This window comes from Saccostrea cucullata, unplaced genomic scaffold (assembly GCF_032062105.1).
Source record: "Saccostrea cucullata isolate Sc308-1 unplaced genomic scaffold, CSIRO_AGI_Scuc_v1 ctg15157, whole genome shotgun sequence".
In the NCBI taxonomy this organism is placed as follows: Eukaryota; Metazoa; Mollusca; class Bivalvia; order Ostreida; family Ostreidae; genus Saccostrea; species Saccostrea cuccullata.
The window spans coordinates 501-14740 of NW_026918669.1; the positions used below are offsets into that span (position 1 = coordinate 501).

At 33.8% G+C, this 14240-nt stretch overlaps 1 protein-coding gene across 1 annotated transcript; it reads left to right on the plus strand.

Moving 5' to 3' along the window:
• Positions 1-535: 535 nt before the first annotated feature.
• On the plus strand, positions 536-10961 carry LOC134269451 (uncharacterized; the record flags this gene model as incomplete). The annotated part of the gene is made up of 3 exons (XM_062751652.1): positions 536-657; positions 5261-5333; positions 10404-10961. Coding segments are annotated over exons 2-3 (630 nt in total), but the record flags the coding sequence as incomplete, so codon positions are not given.
• Between the last annotated feature and the right edge of the window lie 3279 nt (positions 10962-14240).

A 14240-nucleotide genomic window follows, 5' to 3' on the forward strand; every position in this document is an offset into this window, starting at 1 on the left:
ACTATAGTAAAGGTTATGTTGGGGAAAAAAGTGGGGGGGAGGGGTCAGACCCCCCTGGCCCCCCGGATGCTACGTCCCTGCATACTAACCCTTACCTCTTGCTGAAGCCCTAATCCTAAATCCCTCACACTAACCTTAACCCTAGGCCCCTGTGCTAGCCCTAACCATAACCCTCATTCCAAATGAAACCCTAACCATATAACATCTAACTCCACATCCTAACCTCCTCCTCTGACCGTCACCCTAAACCTTATATAATGAATAATGATATCTTTAAAAAAAAAATACTAAAGCGTCTTCAATTTCTTGGGTTTATTTCAATTTTGAAACAAGACGCGCATCTTTTTTTCAAGTTTATAATAGAACGACTAACAGTTCTCTCTCTCTCTCTCTCTCTCTCTCTCTCTCTCTCTCTCTCTCTCACTTTCTCTCTCTCTCTCTCTCTCTCTCTCTCTCTCTCTCTCTCTCTCTCGCACCTTTTCACGCCCTATTGTCCAAAATCGATCACGTGATCTGACCTTAAAAAAAGAATTCCTCAGACTGATATTTGAGCTCGACTTGAGTAGCAGTTATTTTGCATTTGCAAAGCCTTCAAAGCGATTTATCAAAGCGTTCTTTCAACCTACAAGACACAGAAGAAGATTACTTCAGACTGAGGTAAGTTTATATTTGTTGTAGTCCTTATTATTTTTTTTACTTAATCATGACAACGTTTTTGTTGAAAACGTGAACATTCGGTGAGTACTTGTTCCTGCCGCCATTTCAGGTCACTGTCCAATACCAGCCATGCATTCTGATCGTATATGAAATAATTAATAACATTATTACCATAAAATTGTAAGATAAACATGTTTATTTGTTTTGTGTAATTTATAGTTTTAATGCAGGTGGAATAATGGCGGGAAATATCCTCATGCAGAACGACTGCGCATGCTCGGGATGGGGGGGGGGGTGGCTGGGGAGGAGTCTAAATTTTTTCCCATTCAAAATAATATTCAGGTGCCTAAAACGTGCTTCCTGAATGCAGTGTTTTTCTTAATTATTCTTATTTATTCTATAGTTGCTTCTTTGTAATGCAGACATGGGTACTGGTATCGGTGGCAGATGGAAGAGGAGGGGGGGGGGGGTCGGGAACGTACGTGCTTTTAAAAACAACAAAAATAATGATAAAACAATCATAATATTTTCAAATGAAAAATAAAATAAAATAAACAGAAAGTTGTTCAGACATAATAATCCAATTTTGGGGGTGGGGATAAAAAGTTACAAGTTACTGGAAAAAAAACGGGGGGGGGGGGGAACTTAATATCACAATTAAAAGAAAAATATTGTCCAAACTTGAAAGTTACATTACATATTGCCCAGGGGCTCGTTTCTCAAAAAGTCGTAGATTTGGGCCTAAGTTAGTCCGACTAAGAAAGTTACGCCAAAATTTAGTCGGGCCTAAATCACGTTTAAGAAAACGGCGTAAGACTGGGCTTAGGACTAGGACCTTTCCGCTAGGTACTAAGCATGCGCAGATCGCATTTTATTTGGTTTAGAGAGTACAATAACATGCGGTGGATCACACTTTAACCTGATTACAAAAAGTAAAGCACAAAAAGCACGAATTTTCCCTGGCTTTTCATCGTCTTTCAAACAAATATAATACATGGATCTATCTGTATTTTCTAGGTCAAAGCATTTACATACTAGCTAGAATAAGGGTATTCAGAAATTTTGACAAAAGGGCCAGATTGGGGTTGGGTTAGGGGCCAACAGTCACACAAAAAATTGATTGAGCAAATCTTTTATTATTTTGGACACATCCCCCTCCCCCTCTACAACCACAACTTTTATATTAAATACATGTAGTTATGTATTTTGGTATGCACAGATAAATTTTAAAAGTGAAATATATACTATACCGAAAAATATAAACGTGTATGTATACCCGGTATTATACGTACTTGCGAAAATTTGGAATGAAAAGAAATTTTCCTATGACTAAAAGCCATAACTTATATGGCATGGGGTTAGAACAGACTCTTAGCAATATATTTGAAAGTCGTGGGGGTGCAGCCAGTATCTCAGGGAAGTTTTTCTCTAGTTAAAATACTTTTCGCAGGGAGAGTAAAGGACCGGAGCCCCCGACCCATAGGCGCACTGTGAAAATTTAACAATTTTGAAATCATATCATAATGATAATCATTGAAACATGGATAAGAGAGTTTTGAAGAAAAATTATCAGTTGTCTTCATTTTATAATATCAATCCATTTATTCATTACGAATTAGACATACTGACATTTCTGTTGATACATGTATATACCTACTGTGTATATTTATAATATTAGTATTGTATTTTGGATACATAGTATTACATTGATATCGATATTATAATTTACATGGTCCATGTAAAAATACGTATCTATATATAGCAATTGCAGTATCAATGATGGCTTGCAAAAGCTAAATTAGTTTTTTTAAATCTATAATTCTTGTGAACCATATTACAGACAAGAAATCTAGTAATTTTTATAAATTTCTCCATTTGAATTTTCCATTTCAATATTTTCAAATCAGATTCATTTAGATCGGGAAAGGTACTAATTTCAACATCGCCATCTTTTCCTTAAATATATATCAATTCCTTTTCATGTTTTGATAAGGATATGTTCATAACTTCATACATTATTATTTTTTTTTCTATAGATGAAGAAATTTTATTGAAGATGTAATATAGACTTAAAGATATTGAAAAGTCGCGATTTACATTAACAATAAAAGCATTTTACAGCACTTTATTATCATCATTATTATATGAGTAGTGTTGTTTCAAATATAATATAAATTATTTTTCTGTTCAAAAATCTATCAAAAAAAGACCTTTTTAGGCAAACTTCGTCCGAGAAACGTGATAGATTGACAATGAATCGAAAGCATCTTTACGAAAACATAATATACTCATCTACATGCACCCCCCCCATAGTTACTCCAGTGAAATAGGAATGAACAGTATTATTGACAGAATACTTTAATTATAATACTGGAACATTTTACAAATTTAATTTTTTTAATTCTATTAATATATTTAATTACATGCAATTAAAGGGGAGAATCAAAGATACATTAATTTACATTAAAGTACTCGGCTGATGGCATAGTTACCGAATATTTTTTTTTTCATTATCTAAAATACTAGTATGAAAATGGATATTGTTTGAGGATTTTATTGAAACATTATCCATTTCAAACAACAAAAAAATATCCAGGACGTACAGCATGTAGCATCGTTTTTAAAAAAGTTAATGGGGAAGGGAATGGGAGTGGTGGCGAGTACAGTAAATTTGGTGATCAAAATATTCAGCTAAATAGAGAAATGCTTCTGAAAGTTGAAGTCATTCCATAATTTACAAAGCTTTATTTATACAGAAAACACATAACTGCAATAAAAACGGTAGGGTTGACCCCCCCCAACCCTCAACGAAGAAATTTTGGCACTTCTTTAAAAAATCTTACCCAACTTGTATTCAAAATTCTTAGCTAAAAAATTCTAGTTCATGTCACCTTTTGCCGAAAAAGTCAGCATCTTCGATGGATCTAACTACCTTTCTAATTTCCCTAATAATACAGTATGCTGTTTCAGAATTTTCACGATTTTCGGCATATCATATAATTATGTACATGTATATGAATAGGTATTGTATCGTATACGTATAAAATAATAATTCTTTTAACTCTTTATGATTAAAACACGTTTTTTTTACCAATGTGTATACAGACTAAGCACTTACGCCTACTCACGAGTGGGCCTAGATTTAAACCCAAATTTAGTCTCGACTGAGTTTCCGCCTTTTTGTGAAACGCAACTTAGTCCGACTTTCGGGTTTAGTCACTGATTTAGTCCGGACTAAGCTTTCGACCGGTCGTAGGCCTTTTTGAGAAACTAGCCCCAGATCTGACCATCCTACACTATAGTGACTATACTCCAAAAAAAAAAAATTGTTTGTAATTATGTGAAACAAAATTAATTTTATCAAAATCTTCTACATGAGGAGAAGAAATAACTGGCTGCAATCTTCTACTCGACATTTAGATAGATGTATATCGGTGAGGTATTAAACAATATAGTTATTTCCATTCATATGTCGACCTGATATATCCCAGTAAACTTAAAATAAAAGATACATGTACCACAAAGTCTGACGCATATGTTTCATATATAGAATATCAAAAATCTGGTTGAGAATTATTTCATTTGATAGGTTCTATGGTCGATATGACCTTGTCAGCATAATTAAGTTAATCAACTGCTGACTGATATTTTTTCAAACTAATTGTAAGGCCATTATTTTGCACTGAATTGTAGATGGCATTTTCTTATACTAATTCTTGATCAAGACAATTAACACACAGTGGGTGTGAACAGTCAGCAGGGGATGGTCACTCCTCCATGGCACCTTATCCCACCTCTGATATTGAGGTATTTTAGAGATCAACACCTTATCAGTATTGTTTGAATTGAAGTTTGAGCTTAAACACTATTTGTTATCTTCTTTTATTATACCTTTACTATTTTTTTCATATATGACATTAGGTCTTCAGATGTGACTAATTACCTAGAAATTGTTATGACTTTTGAATGGATTAATCCCCATATGATAGTCAAGTGAGCTAATCCCTGCTTCAAAAGCTAATTTAATTCCCGGTTTTCCGAAATCCTCTATATTTTACTTTTGCATTGGTAGTATATGTGAATGGACTAGCTTTAATCCCCGTGTGTCAGTTCAGTGAGCTTAATCCCTGATTTGGAAGCATGTTTTCAGAATCTTTTACATTTTATGTTTGTATTGGTATAGCAGTTAAAAAGTATATCATTGCAGGAGTCAGCAATATTCCAGTTCCCCTTGGCAAGGACTATACTTCCCTCAGTCAGCTTTGCCTTGGGAAATAGTCATTGCCTTGGGGATCTGGAACCTAATTGCTAACTCCTGCAAAAGTGTAAAGTTCAGATTAAAACTGTGCAAGTTAGATGTTGCAATATATTCAGTTAGACAATGGCTAATTATATTGAATTACCTGGTACAGGCAATTTTCCTTCATTATAAACGTAATTTTTTATAGCCTGTAGGTTACAAAGAATATTTTAAAGTAGTGAGGAATAAAAACTTGCAAACATAAATCAAAAATTGTGTTTGCTATAAGGGTATTTTACTGTATGTTGAAATTCATTGAGAAATTAATTAACTTGTTTTATAATAAAGTTTTTATTATTATAGAATGGAGCCTAGACGATCTACACGTGTTCGCCAGCGCCCCCGGTGGTTTGCCGACTACGTCGTGGACTTTCCTGTAAGTAATAAAAGATTCACTTGTAATTTTTTTTTAAGAATCTTATTATCTCATTTGAGAGAGGGCCAGATAGTGTGCTTAGTTAAGTTACATATTTCCCTTTCTGAATAAATTCACCTTTTTAAAGGAAGATAGAATTTTGTTTTAATCCTGTCCGCTGTCTTTCTCTTTCCACTGAACAATTGCAATCTTTCTTTGTCATATCAGATCTGTCCATTCATCTATCCATCTGTCTGTCCTCATGAACCAACAAATGTTTAACCAACATACAGACTAATATTATTAAATAATGAATATGAAACAAAAATGCCTTATAATATTTATATTAAATATTATTCAAAGACTAATTAAGATTTGTAATGTGTTAATAACATGGTATATAAGATATATTAGAACATTTCTGACAGTTATTAGTGCCACTAAGGGAGGATGCCAGAATGGGGATTTCTGTGGGAGGTTGGGACTTAATTGGGGTTGTTCTTGCTTATTCAGTGTTTTCCATATGATATAACACCTCTGAGATTTAGCTCATATAATTTAAGCAATTTCAAAGGATTGTGGTCAAAAATAATTAGTGGGGTGCAAAGATCTTTGGCATATTGTGACTGTACTATTAATTATCTGTCCTGGCTTGTCTGTCTATCATATATAGAAGTATCTATTTCATACTGCATAACAGGGGTTCAAAATTCCTCTAGCCCGACGTCCCGGACTAACAAAATCCGGATCCGGACTCGGCATTTAGAATTCGCAAAAGTCCTGGGACTTGGCTATGTTTCTTGTTTATCTTTTTTTTATGTTAAAAAAATGATTGTAAAGCTAAAAATAAAGCAAATTCTCAAATGTATTAAGTAAAAATGTGGGTTTGTGGGCGTTAAAATACCCATAAAACATTACGAACGTTTCGAAAATACAATCCGTCTTTTTAATTTCCGTTGCGGTTAGACTCTTGCTTTTACGCAATTCCTCATGTTTCCTCCTATATGACAAACAATGTGTTTGTTAAATTTCGGTTTTACCAGCAGTAATGCACATTCTAATTTCAATTTATTGTAACATTCAGTAGTGAGTATTTGTAAAAGTTATTATAATGTAACAATAACCTATCAGTCTGGTATTGTGTTGAAATACTCATGTACGACTATCCAATATGACAGTTTATGGAGGAAAAATAAAACATATATTAATACATATAGTCTTTATTCATTCAATGCAACAAATGAAAATAAATTATAAGTAACATAAATTTAATGATGTATAGGTAAATATGGACTCTGAAATCTCTTCCTCGGACTTGCCTAAAATTTACTCTTTGAGTCCTGGACTTGACCATGACAAAAAAAATTTTGAACCCCTGCTGCATATAAGTAGAATATTTATAGTGAGGATTTAATTTTAGATCAACAGTCTCATTTAAAGTCATCATTTAATTGTAAGTTCACTGGTCAATACAATGACCTTGCCAGCAAATAGAACCTGTGCTTTTACCGTGACAGAGCAACCTTAGGCTTTACTTGCAACATATATTTTCAAATCATTAAAATTACTTCTTGCTCAAATTATATACCAATTTAATTTTATGACAAAATAAGTAAATTTGAATCAATTTAAAAGGTGTTGTCACAGGTAATGCATGGAATAAGGAAAAAATCTTCTAGCTCATATACATTCAAAATATATTATTAATATCAAAACTTTAAAAAATAGGTCAAACTTGAAGGTTGTTGTCACAGGGTCAGAATTATACATGTAATACAAATGAAAAGATCCTGACACAGGTAATGCACATGTGCATGAAAATCTTTGTCTTTTCTCATTCAAATTATTACCATTAAAGTTTTTAGTGACAGTTGAAGGGAATGTCAGATTAGCTAGATGAATGAGATTTAAAATGCCCCCATGCTCCTGTGAAAGCAATTAGGGACAAAAATCATTTAATTTTGTATAAACTTTACTGTTATATGTCTATTGATAGACACATGTTGCAAAAAAAAATGTATTGGGATCCCACTCTAATTTTTAGCTCACCTCAACAAAATTGGGGGGAGCTTATGTGATACCCTCGGTGTCAGTGTCGGCATGCCAGGTGCATGAAGGTTTTGGGAGCTTTTTTCTTTGTAAGCATACTTCTTGGCCCTATACATTGATCATACATCCATTGAACATATACTTGTATTGTGTTTCATTGTACCAGATGAGGTTTCAGATGCTGCAATTTCCGCAAAGGAGTGAACCAGCTAGGTTAATGTTTTTGGAGCAGGTTAAAATTTTTGGTGCAGTTTTTGGTGTAGGTCTTATTTCCTAGTAACTTTGAGCTCTATGATGACCAAACTTGCATGATCAATAATACATCTAAGGATGCATGTTACCAGACTTGCTTCGGAAGCTGGATCTGACCTATATTTTCCAGATGGGTGAACAGGTTAATGCTTTGGTGCAGTTCTCATTTCCAAGTAACTGTGAGCCTTAATATGATGACCAAACTTGCATGGATACATCTACATAGTCCATTTTTTATACACTGAATTGACGATGGATTTTTCTGTGTTGATGATTTGGAGGTCTGCATGTGTTTGCTCTGCTCCTATTTTGTACTGTTTTATGGACTTTGATATTGAATACTGTTCATTATCTCCATATCCTTCCTTCATCTAAGGATGCACATGCACTGACAGACTTGCTTGGGATGCTGGATCTGATCTTCATTTTCCAGATAAGTGAACAGGTTAATGTTTTTGTTCAGGTCCCATTTTCAAGTAGCTATGAGCCCTTTGATGACCAAACTTGCATGGATGAAACATTTAAGGATACACATGCACTGATAGAATTGCTTTGGATGCTGGATCCCACATACATTTTCCAGATAATGGACCAGGTAAAAATTATGGGTGCAAGTCACTTAGAAAATATAAGGCCTATATTAACCAAATTTGCATAAATGATGCATCAAAGTGATATCATTAACACTCTCAAACTTTCTTCAGATGCTGGATTTGAATTACATTTCTTGATGGTCCAGGTGACTAGTTTGAAGTTTTTGGATAGGCTGGTCGATTTCCAAGTAACTGCAAGCCCTATCAGATCAAAATTGCATAAATTTTGTATTTTGGGATGTTAACTTCTAGAATGTTAGGTAATTTTGGGACTTAATGCTTTACTTAGACAACATTCCTTGAGGTGACCTCTGTAATCTCTGATTACCTATGTTTTTTTTCATGAGATGAAGTACTGAAGTATGAAAACACATATAAGGTTTAAAAAATGTTCATAGACAATTTTTAGCTCACCTCATCAAAGTTTTAGAGCTTATGCGATACCGTTGGATTTGACAAGGTTAAGGCCATCCTTAAAAAATTTTTTTTTTGCGGTAACACGCCTCATCATTTTAGGTGTGGGTAGGTAGCTTTATTTTTTTTTTTTTGGAGACAAAAAGTCAGAATTAAACTTCGATTATATAGAGGTATTAACTATGTCTTAGATTTCACTTTAAGTTACTAATCAAACAAGAAAATTAAGGCATTCTTAATGAATCCAATCTTTTATTGTTCAAATATCAGAACACATCAGTTCTTTTTTTAAAAAACGGTGTCTACAGGTGCAATGGGGACGTAAAAAAATGTCAATAGGATAAAATTAGAAAATGGATATGTAAAAAAAAAAATTTTTTTTTTGAACCCATAAAAAAAATCCAGTAGGGTGGATTTTGGTGAGTCGGTCGCGTTACCGCAAAAAAACAATTTTTTAAGGATGGCCTAAGGTTTTGAAGCGTTTTTCTTTGTAAGTAGTTCTATGCCCTACATTGATCAGACATGCATTGGAAGATGCTTTTAGTGTGTTTCATTGTACCAGATGAGGTTTCAGATGCTGCAATTTCAGCAAAGGAATGACCAAGTTAATGTTTTTGGAGCACTGCATGGTTAACTTTTTTGGTGCAGTTTTGGGTGTAGGTCTAATTTCCAAGTAAAACCATGATCCCTATGATGACTTAAATTGCATGGATGATACATCTTAGGATGCAATTACAGCCAGTCATGCTTCGGATGCTGATTCTATCCAACATTTTCTAGACAAATGAACAGGTTAATGTTTTTGGTGTGGATCTCATTTAATCCAAGTAACTATGAGTTCTATGATGATCGACCAAACTTGCATGGATGATACATCTAAGGATGCATCCTACAGATTTGCTTTGGCCGGATGCTGGATCTGACCTACATTTTCTGGATGAATGAACTGGTTAATATTTTGTAGCAGGCCCCATTTTCAAGTAACTTTGATTCTGGTTAAAGTTTTTGGAGCAGGTTCATTCTAAAGCAGATATATGCCCTGTGTTTAAGCAAATTTGTATGGATGATAATCCAAGGATGCAAACTAATTGACTTGCTTCAGATGCTGGATTTGACATGTTCCAAATAATGGACCTGAGGTAAAAGATATATATGAAGGTCTATCACTAAGAAACAATAAGGCCTAAATGTTAACTGAACTTGCATCAAGGGATGAGCAATCTCAAACTTACTTTAGATGCAGGATTTGAATGACATTTTCTTGATGGGTGACTAGTTTTTTTGGATAGGTCTATTTCCAAGTAACTGCAAGCCCTATCAGATAAAAATTGCAAAAATTTGGCATTTTGGGATGTAAACTAGAATGTTAGTGAATTGTGGGACTTTGCCTTGCTTAAAGACAACATTCATTGAGGTGAGCTCTGTTATCTCCGATTACCTTTTTTTTTTATTTATAACCTCAAAATGCTAAGTTTCCCTTTTTCACATTTTCAAAAGCTATGTTATTTTGCAGGATATTTTTCTTAGAGTGGGAATATTTCTAGATCATATACCAACCCTGCACTCTGTACCTTAACAGTTGATGATTCCTTAATATGATACAGTGATTTTTTATTTGAGTCTAAAATATAAAGATGGTAAAACATCAATCTACATTTCCTCAATAAAGTTTAACGTTTTTATTTAGTTAAAAAGAGCAAAATATGACCAAATGGGACTTCTGGTTACTATGAATAGTGACCATTACTTATTCCTGTTTTTGATTTGTCTTTTTTTTTTTTAGGTGCGAAGGTCCAGGGTGAAGCCGATGGTGATGGCTGATGATGCTCCTCATCATCCTGAGAAGGTGGCAGTGCTGCCTCTTCCTGAGGCTTTACAGGAGCTGCCTGTGGAAAAGCTAAGGCAGGCTGAAGAGGTGATTGTGTCATCTCCTCAACCTGTGATGGCCGATCCAGAGGTAGAGCTTGTTCAGCTTGAGGAAGTGTGTCTGTCGTCTCCTGAGCCTGTGATAGCCCTTCCTTGGCCAGAATTTGACCAGACTGTGGAGATGGCTCTGCCATCCCCTCAGCCTGCTCAGGTTCTAGTTGAGGAGGAGGCTGGACAGACTGAGGAGGTGGAACTGCCATCTCCTCAGGTTGTTGTGGGGCATCCTCGGCTGTCTAGCGTCGGGTCACCAGTGGCAGAGATCCCTCCTGAGCAGCCATCACCTGTGAGGCAGCCATCACCGCAGCCATCACCTGTGAGGCAGCCATCACCGATGAGGGACCCTCTGAGGCGAGGCTTTGCAGCGTTAGGAGAAGGGGTGGTGTGGCATTTGTTTAGGAATGTGGAGGCCACTTTAGTAGGTGGTCTTATTTTCCCTATTTTCTCTTCTCTAATTTAAATCCCCTCTTTTCTCTAAGTTTCTCGTGTATAAAACTAAAATTTAAATAGGATTAATTTTTCTCTAAATTATTTTTTGTATAAATATTACTAAATTTTCTTCCCCTTAATGAATTTCAATTTCCAAAGGATAAAACTTAAAAAAATATTTGATTTTCTCCTAAATCATTGTAATTTTCTTCTAGGAATAAGTCAGGCATAATAATTCAGGATTTAAATTAATTTTTGTTAATAACATAATTATACTCCCTTTTTAAAATTTTTCTTTAATTGTAAGACCATTTCTAGAGTTAAAATAAGTTTAAATTTGTTCTTAATGTCTCATGGATACTACATCTAAATATCTCAATGCAAGCACACACTGTTATTTAGATGTAGAAATTCAGGAGAGTAACTAAATGATGAGATTTTAATTTAGTTGATGAAATTAAAATTTAAAAATAAATAAATAACAGGTTAATTAAATTATAAATTTTCCTAACTAAAGTATTAATTAAATTATAAATTTTCCTAACCAAGGTGAAATTAAAACATAAAATAATTAAACAACATGAGGTTAATTAAATTATATTTTTTTCTAACTAAAGTGAAATCAGGAATTAAAAATGATTAAACAACAGGTTAATTAAATCATAAATGTCCCTAACTAAAGTAAAATTTAAACATTAAACTATTAAACAAGGGGCTATAAATTTTCCTAACTAAAACATTAAATAATTAAACAACAGGTTAATTAAATTATAAATTTCATCACTCGAGTAAAATTTAAAAATAAAATAATTTGAACAAAAATTAATTAAATTATACAATTACAAAGACTTGACTGATTGAGTGACTAGGTTTATATATTTTTCAAAATTCAAATAAGCGATTTGGTTTAAATTTTCCTTAAACATAAAAAATTAAGTGATTATTATTAAAACTTAAATGAGTTGCGTCAAGCGAAAAGGGTCCTTCGTGACCAAATTTTCGAAAATCGGTTTTTCGCCGTTTCTGAAAGAGCTAGTTTTTCTGAATATTTTGATACCAAATATTTCATTATTTACCTTCTAAATTCTAATTAAAACTCCAAATGAAAATAATGCAATGCTAAAAGGATAACGCTGTAAAACGTTGAATAACGTCACATAACGTCATTGATAATTGGAACGTGCAACGTGATTACTAAATCATCCTTTTGTATAAGTTAGAAATAATTTTTTTCTCTAGATGAATTTCAAAGTTTTTTAAATATCTATGATCGTATGCATTGTAAAACAGTAATAATTTAAAGGTCGTTGAAGAAAATATCATCTAAATATGCATGTATATTGAAATAATAAAGTAAGTAGTTATTTTTCAAGGAGTATACCGGTATTCAACGACATCATCTCATCCATTTTTCTACATCATCAACATAATCATGCTTTAATCAGTGGAAATTAGTATTTGAAAGGATCTTTGATCAGGGACAGACCGCTGATCATAAAAAAACAAAAAAAGTTCCTACTCTGAAATCATCTCGCAAGGCATTCGTAACAACACGGCCATTTTCCAAGAGAAATTATTTATAATTATTGTTGACGAAATTGACCGAGTAACTACGATTGCTCGCAAGGGGGTAAAAAAAGAATATCCGACATCACTGTTCATGTAGTAAGGTCTTAAGGATTGATCAAAGGATTTTTATTTATTTTCTTTTCCGGTATAATTGATCAGCAAACCCACCTTCACAAAAACAACCCCTTAGGCAGTACCTACATGTATTTTTATGGTACTTCCCTGAACTAAATTTAGGGAGTGGTTGGGGTGCAATCTTCAGGCATTGTAATTTTTTGCCTATCAATTATTTAACACTTCTTTCAAAAACGATTTCCCTTTATTTTATTTCAATTGAAAATTATATTGAAATGTGGAAATTCTCTCAATTCAAAATAAATAAACGTATTTCACCCCCCCCTCCCCGAACGATGTTACTTGCCTGTATGACAACGATTTAAGATGCTAAAATTCAATTAAATATAATAATGGTTTACACATAAGTATCAATAAGTTATACAGAGGCGTAGTCACAAACTTAAAAGTGAGGGGGCTCAAGTCCAGAAATTCTTTGACAAGCAAAAAAAAAACAAAAAAAAAAACCTAAAGTGAAAGTTCCCCAAACTCGAAAATCCTATTTCGTGAGGGGAGGGGGGGGGGGTTGTAGACAACTTTTTTTCAAAGGCAAGTTACTTTCAATTCCAATTTTTTCACCCGCATTATACAACTATATTACTTCAAGAGAAATGCTTACTCAGTTGTTGAACATAGAAAAAATGCCCTAAAATGAGGTTTAATATTAGAGAGGTTGAGATTTTTAACTTGTACGCGTACGTGTACTTGTATATATTTTGACGTACACGTACACGTTTTTTTTAATTTGTCTGTTGAGATTTTTATGACGTGTAACATGTACGTGTACACCGCGATCGGTGTCTTTGTTTCAACTATTTAGAAGGTTTTTTGTCGTCAGTTAGTAAACAAAACTAGATGAAAATAAGTGCTCGTGAAAGTAAACAACCTATATAATGTATAACAATCACATTTTCACACTAAAATTGGCTAATTTTTATTATTAAAGCTACACGTTTTCACTTACGTGTAGATTCCATTCTACAAGTTTTACGAACGTGTAGCAATCTTGACGTCACTAAAATTGATGACGTAATACACACATAATTTAGGTTATTCCCCTACTAGACGTACCCGTACACGTACACGTTTGAAATCTCAACCTCTCTATTATTTCAAAATAGCTGTGATTTTGTTCTTCATTAAAAAGTGGGGGGGCACAGACATACTCTTGCCCCCCCAGATCTGAAAGTGGGGGGGGGGGGGGGGCTAGTGCCCCCGCTGCCCCCCTGTGACTACGCCTATGTTATACTACTCTAAGTGGGTTTGACCTAAAAAAAATCTGTGATTCTTCTGGAAAATACACCACAGCAACATCAAAGCAAAATCTAAATTTACAGCCACTCCTATGGTACAATTGTCACTTACCGGTAACTACATATATATATTACTAACAGTGAAAGAAATAAAGTTTTTGTACATTTGATAAAAGGTAAATATTGTGTTGTACAATGTAAAAAGAAAAACGTGTTTTTTATTTTCATTTTCGAAAAAAAATTAAGGAATTTACTTTGTTCTGCACTTAAAAATAACGATAAAAATGCCTAGAAGTAGAAGTAGAGGTTACGTATATATCTAGACTTGATGC